Here is a 23,962-nt window from a genome sequence, read left to right on the forward strand (position 1 = left end):
AAGAACAAACACTAACAGCAAACTTACACTACATACACAAATACAAACACCGACAACAAACTTACACTACATACACAAATAAAAACACAAACAGCAAACTTACACTACATACACAAATACAAACACCGACAACAAACTTACAATAAATACACAGATAAAAACACCAACAACAAACTTACACTACATACACAAATACAAACACCGACAACAAACTTACACTACATACACAAATAAAAACACCAACAGCAAACTTACACTACATACACAAATACAAACACCAACAGCAAACTTACACTACATACACAAGTACAATCACCAACAGCAAACTTACACTACATACACAAATACAATCACCAACAGCAAACTTACACTACATACACAAGTACAAACACCGACAGCAAACTTACACTACATACACAAATACAAACACCAACAGCAAACTTACACTACATACACAAATACAATCACCAACAGCAAACTTACACTACATACACAAATACAAACACCAACAGCAAACTTACACTACATACACAAGTACAAACACCAACAGCAAACTTACACTACATACACAAGTACAAACACCAAACTTACACTACATACACAAATACAAACACCAACAGCAAACGTACACTACATACACAAATACAATCACCAACAGCAAACTTACACTACATACACAAATACAAACACCAACAGCAAACTTACACTACATACACAAATACAAACACCAACAGCAAACGTACACTACATACACAAATACAAACACCAACAACAAACTTACACTACATACACAAATACAAACACCGACAACAAACTTACACTACATACACAAATACAAACACCGACAACAAACTTACACTACATACACTAATACAAACACCAACAGCAAACTTACACTACATACACAAATACAAACACCAACAGCAAACATACAATACATACACAGATAAAAACACCAACAACAAACTTACACTACATACACAAATACAAACACCGACAACAAACTTACACTATATACACAAGAACAAACACCAACAACAAACTTAAACTACATACACAAGTACAAACACCGAAAACAAACTTACACTACATACACAAGTACAAACACCGACAACAAACTTACACTATATACACAAGAACAAACACTAACAGCAAACTTACACTACATACACAAATACAAACACCGACAACAAACTTACACTACATACACAAATAAAAACACAAACAGCAAACTTACACTACATACACAAATACAAACACCGACAACAAACTTACAATAAATACACAGATAAAAACACCAACAACAAACTTACACTACATACACAAATACAAACACCGACAACAAACTTACACTACATACACAAATAAAAACACCAACAGCAAACTTACACTACATACACAAATACAAACACCAACAGCAAACTTACACTACATACACAAGTACAATCACCAACAGCAAACTTACACTACATACACAAATACAATCACCAACAGCAAACTTACACTACATACACAAGTACAAACACCGACAGCAAACTTACACTACATACACAAATACAAACACCAACAGCAAACTTACACTACATACACAAATACAATCACCAACAGCAAACTTACACTACATACACAAATACAAACACCAACAGCAAACTTACACTACATACACAAGTACAAACACCAACAGCAAACTTACACTACATACACAAGTACAAACACCAAACTTACACTACATACACAAATACAAACACCAACAGCAAACGTACACTACATACACAAATACAATCACCAACAGCAAACTTACACTACATACACAAATACAAACACCAACAGCAAACTTACACTACATACACAAATACAAACACCAACAGCAAACTTACACTACATACACAAATACAAACACCAACAGCAAACTTACACTACATACACAAATACAATCACCAACAGCAAACTTACACTACATACACAAATACAAACACCAACAGCAAACTTACACTACATACACAAATACAAACACCAACAGCAAACTTACACTACATACAGAAATACAAACACCAACAGCAAACGTACACTACATACACAAATACAAACACCAACAGCAAACGTACACTACATACACAAATACAATCACCAACAGCAAACTTACACTACATACACAAATACAAACACCAACAGCAAACTTACACTACATACACAAATACAATCACCAACAGAAAACTTACACTACATACACAAATACAATCATCAACAGCAAACTTACACTACATACACAAATACAATCACCAACAGCAAACTTACACTACATACACAAATACATTCACCAACAGCAAACTTACACTACATACACAAATACAATCACCAACAGCAAACTTACACTACATACACAAATACAATCACCAACAGCAAAACTACACTACATGCACAAATACAATCACCAACAGCAAACTTACACTACATGCACAAATACAATCACCAACAGCAAACTTACACTACATACACAAATACAATCACCAACAGCAAACTTACACTACATACACAAATACAATCACCAACAGCAAACTTACACTACATACAAAAATACAATCACCAACAGCAAACTTACACTACATACACAAATACAATCACCAACAGCAAACTTACACTACATACACAAATACAATCACCAACAGCAAACTTTCACTACATACACAAATACAATCACCAACAGCAAACTTACACTACATACACAAGTACAAACACCGACAACAAACTTACAATAAATACACAAGTACAAACACCGACAACAAATTTACACTACATACACAAGTACAAACACCGACAACAAACTTACACTACATACACAAATACAAACCCTCACAGCAAACTTACACTACATACACAAATATAAACACCGACAACAAACTTACACTACATACACAAATACAAACACCGACAACAAACTTACAATACAAACACAGATAAAAACACCAACAACAAACTTACACTACATACACAAATACAAACACCGACAACAAACTTACACTACATACACAAATACAAACACCGACAACAAACTTACACTACATACACAAATACAAACACCAACAGCAAACTTACACTACATACACAAATACAAACACCAACAGCAAACATACAATACATACACAGATAAAAACACCAACAACAAACTTACACTACATACACAAATACAAACACCGACAACAAACTTACACTATATACACAAGTACAAACACCAACAACAAACTTAAACTACATACACAAGTACAAACACCGAAAACAAACTTACACTACATACACAAGTACAAACACCGACAACAAACTTACACTATATACACAAGAACAAACACTAACAGCAAACTTACACTACATACACAAATACAAACACCGACAACAAACTTACACTACATACACAAATAAAAACACCAACAGCAAACTTACACTACATACACAAATACAAACACCGACAACAAACTTACAATAAATACACAGATAAAAACACCAACAACAAACTTACACTACATACACAAATACAAACACCGACAACAAACTTACACTACATACACAAATAAAAACACCAACAGCAAAATTACACTACATACACAAATACAAACACCAACAGCAAACTTACACTACATACACAAGTACAATCACCAACAGCAAACTTACATTACATACACAAATACAATCACCAACAGCAAACTTACACTACATACACAAGTACAAACACCGACAGCAAACTTACACTACATACACAAATACAAACACCAACAGCAAACTTACACTACATACACAAATACAATCACCAACAGCAAACTTACACTACATACACAAATACAAGCACCAACAGCAAACTTACACTACATACACAAGTACAAACACCAACAGCAAACTTACACTACATACACAAGTACAAACACCAAACTTACACTACATACACAAATACAAACACCAACAGCAAACGTACACTACATACACAAATACAATCACCAACAGCAAACTTACACTACATACACAAATACAAACACCAACAGCAAACTTACACTACATACACAAATACAAACACCAACAGCAAACGTACACTACATACACAAATACAAACACCAACAGCAAACTTACACTACATACACAAATACAATCACCAACAGCAAACTTACACTACATACACAAATACAAACACCAACAGCAAACTTACACTACATACACAAATACAAACACCAACAGCAAACTTACACTACATACACAAATACAAACACCAACAGCAAACGTACACTACATACACAAATACAAACACCAACAGCAAACTTACACTACATACACAAATACAATCACCAACAGCAAACTTACACTACATACACAAATACAAACACCAACAGCAAACTTACACTACATACACAAATACAAACACCAACAGCAAACTTACACTACATACACAAATACAAACACCAACAGCAAACGTACACTACATACACAAATACAAACACCAACAGCAAACTTACACTACATACACAAGTACAAACACCAACAGCAAACTTACACTACATACACAAGTACGAACACCACAAACAAATCATACCCTCATCAAAATTGCTATACTGTTAAATGATGCCCTTAATGTTACCATACTTAAAAGGGAGGGGTGCGAATGGTCTAGGATAAGTAGATACCGCCTCTGATCCTATGGGTAGTGGGTTTGATCACTATCACGAGTAGTGCCTCCTGGTCTCGCAAAAACGACACCGTAGCAGTTTCTGCTCAGGAAGCAAACTGGAGGTTATATAAGTACTTAACATTCGAAAATAATCGAGCGTATATATGAATTATTATAAACTTAAATGGAACCAATCGCATAAATATTGAATGCACATAGTATTAAAAGAACTGAATTATCAGTTATATTCTTCAAAAAGGTTGGTTGACGGAAATTGACAAGCGGAGAGAACTGACTCAATAATGCTTAATATTAAGGATCACTAAACACGTTTCCATAGCCTCAAATCTTAAATATAATATTTGGCGGGCTTTTTCCACGTTGACAAAGCGACTATTGACCATCAAGACCATACATATTTATTTTGGCATTTTACAATACCAAAGTATTTAGAACATAATCTATGTTAGGTCAAATATACATTGAAAACCCTTATCTGTAATATCAAACGGATTCTATTTTAGCCCTGCCCATGCAAAGCGGCTTGTGTTCCCCCGGTCTAAATTTGGATATCGATGTGAACAAAGTTCTATATACGCGTTTATACGCGGGTAACCGGTAAAAGTTCTCAAAAAATCGGCGAGACACGCCAGTATTACATGGGATGGTAAGAAAAACAGACCCTTGTTACGGTCGACAATTATGGTCGACAATGCATGGATGTTACGGTAAACAATGCAAACGGATATTACGGTCGACAATGCATACGGATATTACGGTCGATGATGCACACGGATATTAAAGTCGGCAATGCATACGGATATTACGGTCGACATAGCATACGGATATAACGGTCGACAATGTAAACGGATATTACGGTCGACAATGCAAACGGATATTACAGTCGACAATGCAAACGGATGTTACGGTCGACAATGCAAACGGATGTTACGGTCGACAATGCAAACGGATATATATTGGTCGACAATGCAAACGGATGTTACGGTCGAAAATGCAACACGCAAGCCGCTGCGAGCCTGTCACTTTTGCAGATATAAAAGGATGCCAAAACAACTAGCCCAGGAGATTGGTGGCAGTGAATCTTCGACCCTATCTATACCGCGCCGTCGCCGGAATATAAGACCTCTCCCCACCCCAAAGAGCCGTGCCGGGACAAGTAGAAGGGCCGCCGCATTGTGCTTGGGATACATACTTTGCACTTGATTTTATTTCACTTAATTGTTTTACAATCGTAGATGATTGATAACACAAATTTAGCTAAGATAACCTGAAACTAAAACTAAGGCTTTTTCTTAAAATGAAGACGGTACTACGTGCTGTTATAGGCCCATTTCGTTAAGAAATTATTCAATATTTGTTTTGTTTATTTTCTCTTAAGTAAAGTAAGATTGTCCATAACAAGTATGCACTATCATGATTCTTTTAATTTTAAACCCGCGCACCACAGCCCCTTCAGGTTCAGGAGGGTCCCGTATCGCTCAAAGAGTATTAGATGGTCTTGTTTCGCGCACAACAGCACCTTTTAGGTCCATTAGCGTCCTGTATCGCACACAAGAGCTACTTCATGTCCATGAGAGTCCTGTATCGCGTACCACAGTACCGTCAGGTCAACGAGGGTCCTGTATCGCGCACCACACCATCTTCAGATTCATGAGCGTCCTGTATTGCGCGCCACAGCACCTTCAGATTCATGACGGTTCTGTATCGCGCACCACACCACCTTCAGATTGATGAGGGTCCTGTATCACAGCACCTTCAGATTGATAAGGGTCCTGTTTCGCGCACCACAGCACCTTTAGATTCATGACAGTCCTGTATCGCGCACCACAACACTTTCAGATTCATGACGGTCCTGTATCGCGTACCATCGAACCTTCATAATTATGACGGTCCTGTATCACGCACCACAGCACCTTCAGGTCCATCAGTGTCCTGTATCGCGCACCACACCATCTTCAGATTCATGACGGTCCTGTATCGCGCACCAGAGCACCTTCAGATTCATGACGGTCGTGTATTGCGCACCACACCACCTTCAGATTTATGACGGTCCTGTATCACGCACCACACCACCTTCAGGTCCATGACGGTCTTGTATCGCGCACCACAGCACCTTTAAATTCATGAGGGTTCTGTTGCGCGAACCACAGCACCTTTAGATTCATGACGGTCCTGTATTGCGCACCACACACCTTCAGATTCATGAGGGTCCTGAATCGCGCACCACACCACCTTCAGGTCCATGACGGTCCTGTTTCGCGCAACACAACACCTTCAGGTCCATGAGGGTCCTGTATCGCGTACCACAACACCTTTAGATTCATGAGGGTCCTGTATCGCGCACCACACCACCTTTAGATTCATGACGGTCCTGTATTGCGCACCACACCACTTTCAGATTCATGACGGTCCTGTATCGCGTACCACACCACTTTCAGGTCCATGACGGTCCTGTATCGCGCACCACAGCACCTTTAAATTCATGAGGGTCCTGTATCACGCACCACAGCACCTTTAGGGCCATGACGGTCCTGTATTGCGCACCGCAACACCTTCTGATTCATGAGGGTCCTGTTTCGCGCACAACAGCACCTTTAAATTCATGACGGTTCTGCATCGCGCACCACACCATCTTCAGATTCATGAGCGTCCTGTATTGCGCGCCACAGCACCTTCAGATTCATGACGGTTCTGTATCGCGCACCACACCATCTTCAGATTCATGACGGTCCTGTATCGCGCACCAGAGCACCTTCAGATTCATGACGGTCGTGTATTGCGCACCACACCACCTTCAGATTTATGACGGTCCTGTATCACGCACCACACCACCTTCAGGTCCATGACGGTCTTGTATCGCGCACCACAGCACCTTTAAATTCATGAGGGTTCTGTTGCGCGAACCACAGCACCTTTAGATTCATGACGGTCCTGTATTGCGCACCACACACCTTCAGATTCATGAGGGTCCTGAATCGCGCACCACACCACCTTCAGGTCCATGACGGTCCTGTTTCGCGCAACACAACACCTTCAGGTCCATGAGGGTCCTGTATCGCGTACCACAACACCTTTAGATTCATGAGGGTCCTGTATCGCGCACCACACCACCTTTAGATTCATGACGGTCCTGTATTGCGCACCACACCACTTTCAGATTCATGACGGTCCTGTATCGCGTACCACACCACTTTCAGGTCCATGACGGTCCTGTATCGCGCACCACAGCACCTTTAAATTCATGAGGGTCCTGTATCACGCACCACAGCACCTTTAGGGCCATGACGGTCCTGTATTGCGCACCGCAACACCTTCTGATTCATGAGGGTCCTGTTTCGCGCACAACAGCACCTTTAAATTCATGACGGTTCTGCATCGCGAACCACAGCAACTTCAGATTCATGACAGTCCTGTATCGCGCACCACAAAAATTTGAGATGCATGAAGGTCCTGTATCGCGTACCACAATACCTTCATAATTAAGACGGTCCTGTATCACGCACCACAGCACCTTCAGGTCCATGAGGGTCCTGTATCGCGCACCACACCACCTTCAGGTCCATGACGGTCCTGTGTCGCGCACCACAGCACCTAAAAATTCATTAGGGTCCTGTATCGCGCACCACAGCACCTTAAGATTCATGACGGTCCTGTATCGCGCACCACAACACCTTCAGATTCATGACGATCCTGTTTCGCGCACCACAGCACCTTCAGATTTATGACAGTCCTGTATCGCGCACCACAACAATTTGAGATGCATGAAGGTCCTGTATCGCGTACCACAACACCTTCATAATTAAGACGGTCCTGTATCACGCACCACACCACCTTCAGGTCCATGAGGGTCCTGTATCACGCACCAAAGCACCTTTAAATTCATGAGGGTCCTGTGTCGCGCACCACAGCACCTTTAGATCCACTACGGTCCTGTATTGCGCACCGCAACACCTTCTGATTCATGAGGGTCCTGTTTCGCGCACCACACCACCTTCAGGTCAATGAGGGTCCTGTGTCGCTCACCACGACATCTTCATAATTAAGACGGTCCTGTGTCGCGCACCACGACACCTTGAGATTCATGAGGGTCCTGTATCGCGCACCACACCACCTTCAGATTGATGAGGGTCCTGTTTCGCGCACAACAGCACCTTTAAATTCATGACGGTCCTTTATCGCGCACCACAGCACCTTCAGATTCATGACAGTCCTGTATTGCGCACCACAACAATTTGAGATACATGAAGGTCCTGTATCGCGTACCACAACATCTTCATAATTAAGACGGTCCTGTATCACGCACCACAACACCTTCATAATTAAGACGGTCCTGTATCACGCACCACAGCACCTTCAGGTCCATGAGGGTCCTGTATCACGCACCAAAGCACCTTTAAATTCATGAGGGTCCTATATCGCGCACCACAGCACCTTTAGATCCATGACGGTCCTGTCTTGCGCACCGCAACACCTTCTGATTCATGAGGGTCCTGTATCGCGCACCACACCACCTTCAGGTCAATGAAGGTCCTGTGTCGCTCACCACGACATCTTCATAATTAAGACGGTCCTGTGTCGCGCACCACGACACCTTCAGGTCCATGAGGGTCCTGTGTCGCGCACCACACCACCTTTAGATCCATTACGGTCCTGTATTGCGCACCGCAACACCTTCTGATTCATGAGGGTCCTGTGTCGCTTACCACGACACCTTGAGATTTATGAGGGTCCTGTATCGCGCACCATAGAACCTTCAGATTGATGAGGGTCCTGTTTCGCGCACAACAGCACCTTTAATTTCATGACGGTCCAATATCGCGCGACACAGCACCTTCAGATTCATGACGGTCCTGTATCGCGCACCACAACACTTTGAGATGCATGAAGGTCCTGAATCGCGTGACACAACACCTTCATAATTAAGACGGTCCTGTATCACGCACCACAGCACCTTCAGGTCCATGAGGGTCCTGTATCGCGCACCACACCACCTTCAGGTCCATGACGGTCCTGTGTCGCGCACCTCAGCACCTTTAAATTCATTAGGGTCCTGTATCGCGCACCACAGCACCTTAAGATTCATGACGGTCCTGTATCGCGTACCACAACACCTTCAGATTCATGACGGTCCTGTTTCGCGCACCACAACACCTTCAGGTCCATGACGGTCCTGTGTCGCGCACCACAGCACCTTTAAATTCATGAGGGTCCTGTATCGCGCACCACAGCACCTTAAGATGCATGACGGTCCTGTTTCGCGCACCACTAGACCTTCAGGTCCATGAGGGTTCTGCATCGCGCACCACACCACCTTTAGATTCATGACGGTCCTGTATCGCACACCACAACACCTTTTGATTCTTGAGGGTTCTGTATCGCGCACCACAACACCTTCAGGTCCATGAGGGTCATGTGTCGCGTACCATTGCACCTTCAGATCGATTAAGACCTATATGGCGTACCACAGCACCTTCAGATCCATGAGGGTTCTATATCGCGCAGCACATCTTCAGATCCATGAGGATTCTTCATCACGCACCACCGCACCTTCAGATTCATGAGGGTCCTGTATCACGCATCACTGCACCTTCAGATTCATAAGGGTCCTATGACACGCAACGCCGCACCTACATATTCATGAGGGTCCTGTATCGCGTACCACAGTACCACTGCACCTTAAGATCTAGTAGGTTTCTGTATCGCGCAAAACAGCACCTTCATATCCATGACGGTCTTGTATCGTGCACCACAGCACCTTCAGATCCATGAGGGTCCTATATCGCGCACCACAGCACCTTCAGATCCATGAGGGTCCGGTATCGCGCACTACCGCACCTTTAGATTCATGAGGGTCCTGTATCGCGCATCACCGCACCTTCAGATTGATAAGGGTCCTGTATCGCGCACCAGCGCACTATTAGACTGATGAGGGTCCTGTATCGCGCACCACAATACCTTCAGATTCATGAAGGTCCTGTATCGCGCCCCACCGCACCTTCAGATTCATGACGGTCCTGTAACGCGCGCCGCCGCACCTTCAGATTCATGAGTTCCTGTAACGCGCACCACAGCACCATTAGATCCATAACATTTCTGTATCGCGCGTCACAACATCTTCAGATCCATTAGATTACTGTTTCGCGTACCACACCACCTTTAGATTTACGATGGTCCTTTATCGCGCACCACAACACTCTCAGATCCATGAGAGTCTTGCATCGCGCACCACATCATCTTCAGATACATGAGGTTCCTGTATCGCGCACCACAGCACCTTCAGATCCATGACCGGCGAAAATACCTCGAGCCTCATAAAATTCGACCCAAGCGCGAATGCATAACTTAAGTTTTACAAAAATCGGTCTTTTACATTTAGTTCGAGCCATCGAGGAATTCGAGCCAAGGGGGATCGACTGTAGGGCCTTTGTGTAATTAAACAAATCCTAGTCTTGATTAAAATCATTACAAACCGTTTAAAGACAACGGTACGTACTTTAGTAGAAGCTTGGAGAAAATAGCCAATATTGCTTGTCCTTAAACATAACATGACGTTATAACAGAAATATTTCCTCTTTTCGTCTTTTGTTAAAGCTGCACTCTCACAGATATACCATTTTTACAACTTTTCTTTATTTTTTGTCTTAAAATGAGCAAATATTTGCGTAAATATCTGGAAACCAATGATAAAAGATTGATGACAAAAGATCAGATCGGATATTTTCATATTTTCGTTCGAAATCATAATGTTTTATGGTTTAAACCGTTACTAATGGTTTAATAAAAATGCATAAAACATAAACTTAAATATAAAAATCTGCGATCTTTGTATTTTGTCAGCAGTCATGTATAACTGGTTTCTATGGATTTTCGCCAAAAATGTTGGCTCGTTCCAAAAAAAAAAAAAGTTGTCAAAACTTTCAAACTGAGAGTCCAGCTTTAAGCCTCTACATAGTGTCGTCCTTTAAAGCTGATTCATGCTTCAACGTTGTCGCTCACAGTACAGTGTATATTGTAAACATTGAACTGTAACCTGATACTGTTCTTTAATGATACCTCCATATACACTTGAATTCATGAAGGCATCTAAGCATAACGCGCTAAGATTTTTAAAGCATATTGGATTTATGTATTGAAACTTAGGTATCTGTCTGCTCAATCAAATACAACTACCATTATTCTGAATTTGTAGTATCGTTCATTTAGTCCTTATAATGCGTGTCTTTACCACTGCCATGACTAATGTCCAATTTTCGTCCTCGTACATGTATTATTTGCCATTTATATTGTATTTTGGTACTAATAAACCTGTTGATTAGGTATGACGCTCACCGTATGTGGAGGAAATAAAAGATATATTTATCAATTGTATGCAAAACGGACGATTGATTCAAAAAAATCTTTATAAAATAGCTGTATTTAAATTGACATTTCGACTTAGCAATGACAAAACACAAGACAAATCTGACAATAATTTTATGTATAATCGAAATTTAATGCCCAAAATAGCCTCATTTAAAGGGACTCGCTCATGTTTTTGTAACATGCACTTTTTTGTATGACGAAATAAAGTGTGGCAAATCATTAGGAGTGTTAAAACTAAACTACTGACAGCTGGAACCCCTCATCAAAAATTGATATATTCTCAAATACTGTCTTTTATCTCCATCGTTTCGAAAAGCGTTAGTAACGCGATTCAAGAAAAGGCTTAATGGTTAAGTTATCCGCCATACGTTTGTTTATGAGTGATCTTGATGGCGTGATTTTATTGTCAGTCTTCTATCATCCCTTGACTGTACCGGCGTGGGTTCACACCACTAAACCTAAAATATCTTGATGATACTTTAAGTGAAGTTGTGTCTTAAATGTACTAATTCCTAAAAATATAACAAAAATATTACATGAAGATGAGTTTCCATACGTATAAACTCTTTATTGAAAGAGAACCATGGTGCGGGTCCAGGATATAATGTAACAGGGGCACAATTTAGGACGCAACTGTGTCCGTGTGTGTGCGTGCGTGCGTGCGTGCGTGCGTGCGTGGGTGTGGTGTGTGAGTGCGTGTGTGTGTGTGTGTGTGTGTGTGCGTGTGCGTGTGCGTGTGCGTGTGTGTGAGTGCGTGTGTGTGTTTGTGCGTACGTGCGTGCATGTGTGCGCACGTGCATGCGTGCGTGTGTGCGCTTGCCTGCGTGCGTCTGTTCAGAGGGCGGGGCGGGGGGGGGGGGTCCACCTCTCCTTAAACAAATTGGCTAATAATAGACTAGAATATGTGATTTTTTTTATCATAAGTGTGTATACATACACTAATCATATAAAATGGACACTCGGACCAAGAGGGAGGGATGCGGAGGGACGGGTGGTTTTTGCGGGGGCGGCGGCTAATGTTTAATGGTATTCCGGGCGCAAATATCTTCTACAACACTCGATCACATTAGTATAATAATGATTTAAATACGAAACATAACCCCAGTATTATATTCAATGTTTTAGGTCACCTTTGTACATGTATATACTATTGGCAACGTTATGTTTTTCTTCCGAGTGTTAGTGGAATATTTTCGATGTCTAGTGGTGAAATAGGTTTTACAAGTTTTGTACGACAAATAGTCCACACGTATTTGGCAATGTGTCTTTACAGTATTGAACAACCATTCAGCAAAGAGTCAAAAGAAGTTAATGTCGCAGCGCGCATCAGAAGATCTAGGGGATTTATGATTGGGATAACCATCACTGTGTCAGGTTGGTTTTTGTTTATATAAATGCTATTTTTGTTTTCTTTTTTATTAAAGTGTATGTACGGGTTAAAAATGTTTCATTGTGCATGTATGGATTTATACTCGCTAGAAGTATCAGATTTCATGTCATTATGCGTCATGAATGCGGGTCGCCATTTTGATAGTAAATAGCGTGTGTTAAGTTCATCTCAAGTTTCCATGTGGTTTAATGTCGAAATATAGTTCATTGAACTAATGTTTAATGTGAACATATATATACACCCGACTTCAGATAAAGATGCTAATATCTGGATGTTAAAATCTGATTAAAATTATAGGCCAAGGTGATGTTCTTACTAATCTAAAGGTAAATGTTTTCTTTTATGAATTATGTGTTTCCATCTGCTTTTATTAATACCAAAAAAGTTTTTTTTAAAGCTGATCATTGCCTTTAAAAAGGAGATATTTTCAAACAAACGTACATATACCTATCAATGAATTAAGTCATGTCTAATTGAAAATGTCGATACAGGAAATAAATTGAGCTTTAAAATAAGACATACGAGTATATATTGTGAATTTCATTATTATCAATTAAATGGTTCAGAAAATATGGACAATTAGGTCGGGGAATCATGTAAAGTAGTAGATAGAAAATGGGAAACATGAACTGGATTTGATTTAAAGCTGCACTCTCACAGATTGAACGTTTTGACAACTTTTTTCATTTATTTTTGTCTTGGAACGCGCCAATTTATGCGAACAGTCGTGGGAACCAGTGACATAAGACTGCTGACAAATTCAGATAGCAGTTCATATTTAAATTTAAAAAAAATGACGTCTTATGCATGTTTCCTAAACCGCTAGTAACGCTTTTAGCCATAAAACATAAATTTTCGAACGAAAATATGAAAGTCTGCGATCTGAACATTTGTTAGCTCAGTCTTATATTACTGGTTTGCATATATTTACGCACAAATTGGCTTATTCCAAGACAAAATAATAAAAAAAGTTGTCACAACGGTAAATCTGTGACAGTGCAGCTTAAATATTACAGAGTATGTTATTTATTTTTAAATTTGTAACTTTTAAGCCCTGTGTCACAAGCTAGTAGCTTAGATGGTTGGTTTAAAAATTAGCTAAATGTGTTTTATCATCTAAAATTAAAATATTATCATTAATTTCTAATTCGTGGATTTTGAAAGATTTCATGGTGTTTTTTATATAAATATGTATATGAAAAACTACAGAAACAAACACGGTAGCCAAAAGTTTGAACATAAACCCCGTTTAAAGCTGCACTCTCACAGATTTACTGTTTTGACAACTTTTTTTGTCTTGGAATTAGATGTTTTTGCGTAAATATCTGCTAACCAGTGATGAAAGACTGCTGACAAAAGATCAGATCGCAGATTTTCACATTTCCATTCTAAATTTAATGTTTTATGGCTTAAACCGTTACTAACGCTTTAAGAAAAATGCATATAACATAATTTTTGGGACGGAAATATGAAAAGCTGCGATCTGATCTTTTGGCAGCAGTCTTTCATCACTGGTTTGCAGATATTTACGCAAAATTTGCTGTGAGAGTGCAGCTTTAATGGCACAGGGAAAGCCATTTATCACAAAAAACAAACAATCACAAACCAGAAACATTGAATTACACCACAAAATTCCACAGACAACACAGTACATATACACTATATGAAAAACAAGGGGTGTTTATCAAGGATTGTTAGGTACCGCCTTGGAACGGTCAGTAAAATATAAATTTAAAACCATCTATTTCATTTAGCAAAATTGCTTACATATTTATGTTTTTATAAACAAAAAGAAGTTAACGAAAGTAGTATATCAGATACTGTCCCAGCAAACATTTGACGTCGGTTCGACGTCGACAACTAACGTGAGTTTAACGTCGGGTTTTGATGGGTTTAACAAAGTGGTCTTAAAGCTTCACTCTCACAAATTTACCGTTTTGAAACCTTTTTATATGTTTTATGTTGGAATGAGCCATTTTCCGTAAATGTCTGAGCACCGGTGATAAAAGACTCATGAAAAAGGAATATATCGCAGATTTTCATAATTACTTTCGAATATTGGTGTTAAATGCCGAAAAACTCATATTTCTTAAACCGTTAATAAACCTTTTAGCCACAAAACTTTACTTTTCGAACGTAAATATTAAAAACTGCGATCTGACATTTTGTAACCAGTCTTATATCGCTGGTTTCAAGATTTTTTTTTTTTTTTCAAGACAAAACTAATTAAGTTGTCAAAACGATCAATCTGTGAGGGTGCAGCTTTAAGTTTCACATGATTTTTTTTAAAATATGTCAAATGTTTATTGGTATAAATATTTCACTCTTTAGAGGTTTCTATTTACATTAACATAAATTTCAGAAAAGTCAACAGAATCCTGCTGTCGATTGGATTTGAAGGAGTTTTGTTGAATGCCACTTGAGGAATTTATGATGGAAAGGCCTAATAAAACATTTGGTTCGGGTTACCCGACCCTACCACGGAATAGGTGCCGATCCTGTCGTTTTAATAGTCAGTTTAAAAAAAAAAAAAAAAAAAAAAAAAAAAAAAAAAAAAACTTTAATTAAAAATGATGAAAATGACATTCTAATATAAAGCCTAATAAAAAAAAGCCTACCTACCCTACCTATTTTTGGAAAGGATGTCACCATAACCAAACAATTTTTTTAGGCCTAAGATTAACATAAACACAGATCAGTTTCTACGCGGCTCTTTGTAATTTTTATTTAATGCTATATTTGACACGATTTAGCAAGTGAACAAATATACTAGTTGTGAAAAAGATCCATCATAATGCACCAGTCAATTGTAACCACGCCCCCTCCCCCAACCTCCCTCAGGTCCAGGGGTATACCGGGGATACCAGGTGGCCCCGCAGTGCCGAGTGAATGCGGTGTTTTTTTCTTCGCGAAAAATATAGCGGGGAATGGGCCTTACCTAGGGTCCCTGAGTTCGGGGGCATTTGGCAGGGATTTTACCAACTGTTCGTCCCCGCAGGGCGGAGATTTTGCCCGGGGTTGGCTGGACCGAAAGTCAAAGTCCCCGCTATTCCCTGGACCTGGGGGGGAGGGGCGTGGTTACAATTGACTGGTGCATAAGTAATCAATATAAAATGCAGTTGTCACTATAACCCATCTAATATCAGATAATAGTTTATGGCCCTTTTTTAAGCTGCAGTTTTGATGAAATCATACTTTAATTATATCTGAATATTTAGGGAAACTAAACCGTGTCAGAAAATTTAACATAAAAATACTTTCAGAAAATGTTAAAGTGAAACTCTTATTCAAAATCAATACATACACATGTATAACAAACATACATTTTGAGTGATAAACCTTTAACTACTTACTGAATAATGCATCGGTGGGAAATATTAATTACTGATAACAAGATTGCAACCGTGTAATTAATAGCTGAAAATGCAAAGAAATAAATAATAGTGAGTGCTAAATAATTTCCTGCGAACTACTATCGTGTCATAAGGTAGGAATGCCGCGTGTTCTGCACCAAATTAAGCTTGGTATCCATCATAAGAACCATTGATTTCATCCTTTTTCGTATAATTAAACAATTGTATTAATTGTGGTAAATATTATTTGGGAATAAGAGTGCATTTTTAGATAAAAGGTCTAGGTTGCACACGCTAAAGGAGTCAAGCCAATGTCCTCTATAGGTCTTAAGGCGATGGTTCTCTCCAATATTCCAGCATGGCAGATCAATAAATGTAGAAGGCTTTTTAAAACTTATATTTTCTGTTTATTATTTGGGAAATATTTACGCTTCAGCGCTAGCTATAGACCACAAAAATCAATTGAGTCCATGTGGAGTTAAAAATCATACCAGAATGTACCAGACTTCAATGAAAATCAATTCATGAAACATACCAGGAATAATGTTTGATTTGCAAAATAAGTTCATGTTTGGTTAAAAGTCAGAGTATGTAATATGTTGCGTATATTAACAGTTAACACACTTATAAAACATGAATATGAAAGGGAGAACTCCTATAAACTGGAAAATTTCCTGGCAGTTCTGAGTTTGACCTCGTTGGGATAAGATTGCATACTACATGTAATTCTAAAACAAGGTACTACAGGGGAGGGAACTCTGACATACAGATCATAATTAATTCAATGCGATTTTCTCCCTTCTGTACTGCTGCAGTAGTGAAATTGGCTTAATGATGAGTGAGTGAGTGAGTGAGTGAGTGAGTGAGTGAGTGAGTGAGTGAGTTAGTGAGTGAGTTTTGCGGGGGGGGGGGGGCGCGGTAGCTTGCGTTTTTTTTCGAAATGCCTGTCACAATGGCAGTCCTGTGTATGTGCTTGCATGCATAAGTGCGTCAGTGCATGTGTAAGTGTGTCCCTCTGGATTTAATCTTGTCCGAGCTGCGTATCTTGACTATGCATTATAGGATTATCAACACCTTGCCATGATGGTTCATCATTATGTGGGGGCATATCACGCCGCAGTAGACCCAGATTTAAAATTCAAAGGTCAAGGTCACACTTAGATGTTGAATGTCAAAATTAGTATTGTTGATAGGACTGGGCATTCGATATTGATCTTATCATTTTCCTTAAGACATGCTTTAATGATTCCATTCAGCCTATTGGTCAGCTAAATATACAGGCCAATAAAAAACAGTTTATAATCGGCCCCAGGTCTGTACTGAACCTTGTCAGTTGTGGCCTTTGATTTAGCAAAACTCCAAAATAATATTACCCAGAGTCATCAAACCATAGGGCAATGTTAATGGGGTGATGAGGTTTGACACCTGGCCCCAATATCACGAAAATACTTAAGTCAAATCTCAAACTCAATCTCAACTCATTTTACAATAAAACATCTACATTTATTGAAATAAATATAAATATGATCTTACACATTTTAAAACCGCATTTTATCATTGAATATGTTGATTTAAATCTTTGGTCTAGATTCCAAGGGGAAAATATTCTACAGCCAAAAATGTACTTGAGTACAATTCATTGCCTTTTAACAATTTCTAAAGTATATGTTATGCTTTAGAATTAGTTTTCTTTGAAATATTGTCAAAATCTTTCAATAACATTCTATGAGAAAACACGTTTTCACAAAATATAAAACATGCAAGATTTTGAATAATACTATGCTTTTTTGTGATAAATTGAGTTGAGATTGAGATTGAGACTTAACTTGAGTATTTTCGTGATATTGGGGCCTGGGCGTTCGTTTTTTGCTGCAATTAATCTTAGCAGAATATTCGTCCTTCATTTAGCAAGATAGGCATTTATTGACATGTGTCGCTCACAAATCCAAACGTTTTTCACCAAGAGTCAACAAGCCATTGTTATTTAGATGATGAACATGAATTAATAATTTTCATGAACATTTAATGAGATTGAAGAAATTAATGGCCTTTTCTTTCATGCTTTTCGATGATAAATGGATTGTTATCAGTGAAATATCAACAGTGAAAATATCAATTTGATATTCACAAAGATGTCTTAATCGCCGTTGTGTGATCGCAAATCAAAAGGTCAATAATCCAATGAAAAATACAGAGACAGGCCCAGTAGTCGGAAATACAAAATTCATCCCTATTTAGGGGCACAAGGCAAACGATTAATTGCGAGATAAGTTTATTGCAAAATGGTTGTAACGCAATATAGAAATAGAAGGCGCTACAACAACCTTGTGCTACGCCCTCGCCTTGTATATTTAACAACTGTGATTAAAATATGCTTGCACCTTCTGTATATTTCAGTGTCACGTTGTTCTGCCGAGGAGAATGCATTCGGTGGTAAGGGTCTAACAAGGACAAATTACGGAATGAGCAGCATGAAATAAGTGTAAAGACTGGAATGAGCAGCATGAAATAACTGTAGATACTGGAATGACCAGCATGAAATAAGTGTAACGACTGGAATGAGCAGCATGAAATAAGTGTAAAGACTGGAATGAGCAGCATGAAATAAGTGTAAAGACTGGAATGAGCAGCATGAAATAACTGTAGATACTGGAATGAGCAGCATGAAATAAGTGTAAAGACTGGAATGAGCAGCATGAAATAAGTGTAAAGACTGGAATAAGCTGCATGAAATAAGTGTGAAGACTGGAATGAGCAGCATGAAATAAGTGTAAAGACTGGAATGAGCAGCATGAAATAAGGGTAAAGACTGGAATGAGCAGCATGAAATAAGTGTAAAGACTAGAATATGCAGCATGAAATAAGTGTAAAGACTGGAATGAGCAGCATAAAATAAGTGTAAAGACTGGAATGTGCAGCATTAAATAAGTGTAAATACTAAAATTAGTAGCATGAAATAACTGGAAATACTGGAATGAGCAGTATGAAATAACTGTTAAGACTGGAATGAGCAGCATGAAATAAGTGTAAAGACTAGAATATGCAGCATGAAATAAGTGTAAAGACTGGAATGAGCAGCATAAAATACTTGTAAATACTTGAATGTGCAGAATTAAATAAGTGTAAGTACTAGAATTTGCAGCATAAAATAAGTGTAAAGACTGGAATGAGCAGCATTAAATAACTGTAAATACTGGAATGAGCCGCATGAAATAACTGTAAATACTGGAATTAGCAGCATGAAATAAGTGTAAATACTGGAATGAGCAGCATGAAATAAGTGTAAAGACTGGAATGTGCAGCATGAAATAACTCTAAAGAATAGACTGAGCACCATGACATAACTGCAAAGATTAGACTGATCAGCATGAAATAACTGTAAATAATGGAATGAGCAGCATGAAATAACTGTAAATAATGGAATGAGCAGCATGAAAAAAGTATTAAGACTGGAATGTGCAGCATGAAATAAGTGTAAAGAATTGATTGAACATCATGAACTAAGTTTAAAGCATAAAACGAGCAACATTAAATATTTTTTTATGAATGGAATTGTCAGCATCAACTAAATGAAGTACATCTCAAAAATACAAAAACAAATCGTATAAGGCACACGGGCAAAACACACAGACTCAGATCGTATATTATATTAAACTGAAGTTAACCGTACATGTTTGAGTTTTCGCCTTGGAATGGTCAGTGGAGAAAATTGTTTACTTTACATATACAAGGTTCAAAATAAGTTTTAAAAATATGGGTTTCGTGTTATTTGACATGCTGTCTAACTGTTATAGAGATGTAACTCACTTTAAGCTCCTTAACAAATGTAACAAGAAAGTGTTTGCAACAATAATTGTATTGAGTACACTGATACTTTGTCTTGGAATGCATAATATGGTGTATGATAATATATCTCACCCTGGTGAAGTAACGAAGACAGACTTTAGTGAACATATCAGACATTGGAACGTGAGCTACTGGAAACCAAAGCAAACAAAACGTATTCTGATGTGGACACCTTTTTTCTCTACAAACACAAGCAAGGCAGCTGAAGGATTTAACAAGGGATTCAAATTGTGTAATAAAAAGTGTATAGCTACTGATGTCAAGGATGAGATAAGTGTTTCGGATGCTGTGATATTTCATGCATCAGACATCTGGAAACATCGAGGAATCGTAACAAACATTTTGGATCAAGGAATAGAGTTCCCTGCTGTTCACAAACCAGAACAAGTATGGGTGTTTTATAGCATGGAGCCGGTTACAAAAATGTACGGTACCATTAAACCAAACACTTTCAACTGGACCATGTACTTAAGAAGAGAATCAACAATACTCACATCATATTCCGCATATCGTAAAAAGCTACCAGAAGAGATGGCTAAGCCTTCAACATTGACTGAGGAAATACCTAACTATTTTAAGACAAAAACCAAGTTTGCAGCTACAGTTGTTTCCAACTGTTATCCTCCATTTCAGCGTTATCGTGTCATAGAAGAACTTCAAAAGCACGTTGACTTGAACTATTACGGCAGATGTTCAGGAAAGTCGCCGCTACCTGCCGAATTCATTAAAAATGATGTAAGAGAAGAATTGTTGAAGGATTTCAAATTCTACATAGCTTTGGAAAATAGTATATGTCGTGATTATATTTCTGAAAAATTCTGGAACGCCTTAGATAGGAGACAGATACCGGTGATAGCTGCGCCAAAGTACAACTTGGAACTACTGCCTGAGCATTCTTATTTAAACCTCTTTGATTTTGAGAATGTCAAAGACCTGGCAGAGAAGATGGAAGAAATTGGTAATAATGAAACTCTTTATAACAGTTTCTTTGATTGGACAAGCACATGGAGTCGGCGAACTGGCAGTTCTGAGTGTGCACTATGCGAAGAACTACACAAAAATAAGACAGCTCAAGTTTACGATATAGATGCATGGTTAAACGACGATCTCTGTCAAAAGCCGACGGTTTGTATTGTTTTTAGATAATTTAAAAGTTATTTTTTATCAACATAACATTATATAGTAGTTATTGGTGTGAAGTCATGAATATATACATGTACAATAGATTCGTGTTCAAAGGAACTCATGTTTAACTAACCTTACCAAGGCGATACTCCAGTCATTTAGCGGTAACGCTATTTTAAAGCTGCACTCTCACAGATTTACCGTTTTGACAACTTTTAAAAAAAAAATTGTCTAGGAACGAGCCAATTTATTCGAAATTGTATGAAAACCAGTGATATAAAACTGCTAACAAAAATAGATCGTAGATTTTCATATTTTAGTTAAAAAGTGCTGTTTCACGCTATTAGCCACTAAACATATACTTTCGAACGGAAAATAATAAAATTGCGATCTGATCTTGTGTCAGCAGTCTTCCATCACTGTTTTGCTGATATCTACACACAAATCGGCTCACTCAATCACAAAAAAAGAAAGTTGTAAAAAATGTAAATCTGTGAGAGAGCAGCTTGTATATACGTATGGATAAATTGCAACCAAGTCCTTATATTTATTGACAAAATATAATCATATCATTGGTCATAGATTGTTGATTGAGAACTGGCCAATTGGGGTTGTATGTTTAATTTCGCTGCTTTAAGTACAATACACGCTTTTAAACTAAATAAATGTATTTTTTCAGGTACTGGGTATAGCGAACAACTTTGTTTCGAGTGTGTTGCACGACTTTGGATTGTGAATACTGCGGAAGTTCAACTTTTCATGAATCTTGAGAGTGAAACCACGATTCCGTCCTTATACAGTCAAACCCCATTGGCTCGAACTCCCAGGGACCGGCGAAAATACATCGCGCCTCGGAAAATTCGACCCAAGCGGTAATGCTTACATTAATTAGAAACAGTCGGTCCTTTACAACCAGTTCGAGCCAACAAGATAATCAAGGCCAAGCGCGTTCGAACCAACGGGGTTCGACTATACTTCTACTTTTGTGATATCTGAATGCTTACCATATGTAACATGTTCCCTTAACTCACCATTTTTTATATATTTTTCTTTCTTTGTTCTACTCATATTTTTCAAAATAGACTTTGTCATACTTGTTTCTCATATAAAAAAAACATATTTATTTTCACTCTTACTATACTATGATCTTTGCACTTGAATTTGTACCATACAATTTTGCTATGACAACTGCTACCATTCAATGTTCACCTCAAGGAGAGGAATTAACATATTTATGCCAAACTTGTCTACCTATCCCTTATTCATTTTGTACTTGTTGTTCAAATGTGATTTTACACAAATAAAGATGTTGAAACTAACTAAACCACGATTGTATTGTTCATGTCTTTGGAACTTAAACATTCCCGAAGGAAAAAGTACTACAGACAGTTTCCTCGTTAGTAAAGATCTGTGATGACTATACGATATACATGTACATTGTCTCAATGTATATCGATGGCCTCACGTCTAAATTCCGTAGCTGCATTTATTCCTGTTTGTTAACATCATATAGGCAAACCGCATCCAATTACAAATTGTCGAATAAATAGTCTAATGAGAAAACGGTGTTTTATCATGTGATCAAAATGTTGAACATACGTTTCCTTCCAATGTTGTCATGATGTTTAAGTATGAACTAGCAGTTTCTTGAATAACGTTCATTAGACATATAGACATATGTTGTTTATACCAGTCAATACATAAAGGAAACCTCCCGCGTTCCCCAAATGTAACACAATCCTTAGCCTAATTATTTACCCTAAGGGATTCCTTAAAGATGCACTCTCACAGATTGAACGTTTCGACACCATTTTTAGTTTTTGGTCTTGGAACGATCCAATTTCTGCGAAAATTCTTGTAAATCAGTCATATTATAGACGGCTGACATAAAATAAGATTGCAGATTTTTGTCTAAAAAGTTCAAAAATTGATGTTTTATGCATTTTTCTAAAACCGTAAGTAACGGTTTATTGCCATAAACCATTATTTTTGGGGGGAAATATGAAAATCTGCAATCTGATCTTTTGTCAGTAGTCTTTTATTACTGGTTTGCAGATATTTTCGCAAAGATTTGCTCATTCAAGGACAAAAAATAAAGAAGTTGAAAAAATGGTAAAATTGAGAGTGCAGCTTCAAATTATTGAATTTTGACTTGTTCAAGAAGATTAGATATTTCCGTATCACACATTTAGGCACCGTAAATAAGTATAGACTTAATCA

At 38.4% G+C, this 23,962-nt stretch overlaps 1 protein-coding gene across 2 annotated transcripts; it reads left to right on the plus strand.

The window, feature by feature from the left end:
• The first annotated feature begins 13,269 nt into the window (after positions 1-13,269).
• LOC128221922 (alpha-(1,3)-fucosyltransferase fut-3-like) lies at positions 13,270-23,066 on the plus strand. Of its 2 annotated transcripts, none has more exons than XM_052930609.1 (3): positions 13,270-13,402; positions 19,169-21,742; positions 22,422-23,066. In XM_052930609.1, the coding sequence occupies exons 2-3, from the start codon at positions 20,525-20,527 to the stop codon at positions 22,476-22,478; spliced, it is 1,275 nt and encodes a 424-aa protein (XP_052786569.1). In that variant the 5' UTR covers positions 13,270-13,402; positions 19,169-20,524; the 3' UTR covers positions 22,479-23,066. The 2 variants fall into 2 exon arrangements, with proteins under 2 accessions (XP_052786569.1, XP_052786568.1); XM_052930608.1 differs by lacking the exon at positions 13,270-13,402 and adding an exon at positions 13,461-13,744.
• The last annotated feature ends 896 nt before the right edge of the window (positions 23,067-23,962 follow it).

Source organism: Mya arenaria, chromosome 16 (genome assembly GCF_026914265.1).
Source record: "Mya arenaria isolate MELC-2E11 chromosome 16, ASM2691426v1".
Taxonomy (NCBI): domain Eukaryota; kingdom Metazoa; phylum Mollusca; class Bivalvia; order Myida; family Myidae; genus Mya; species Mya arenaria.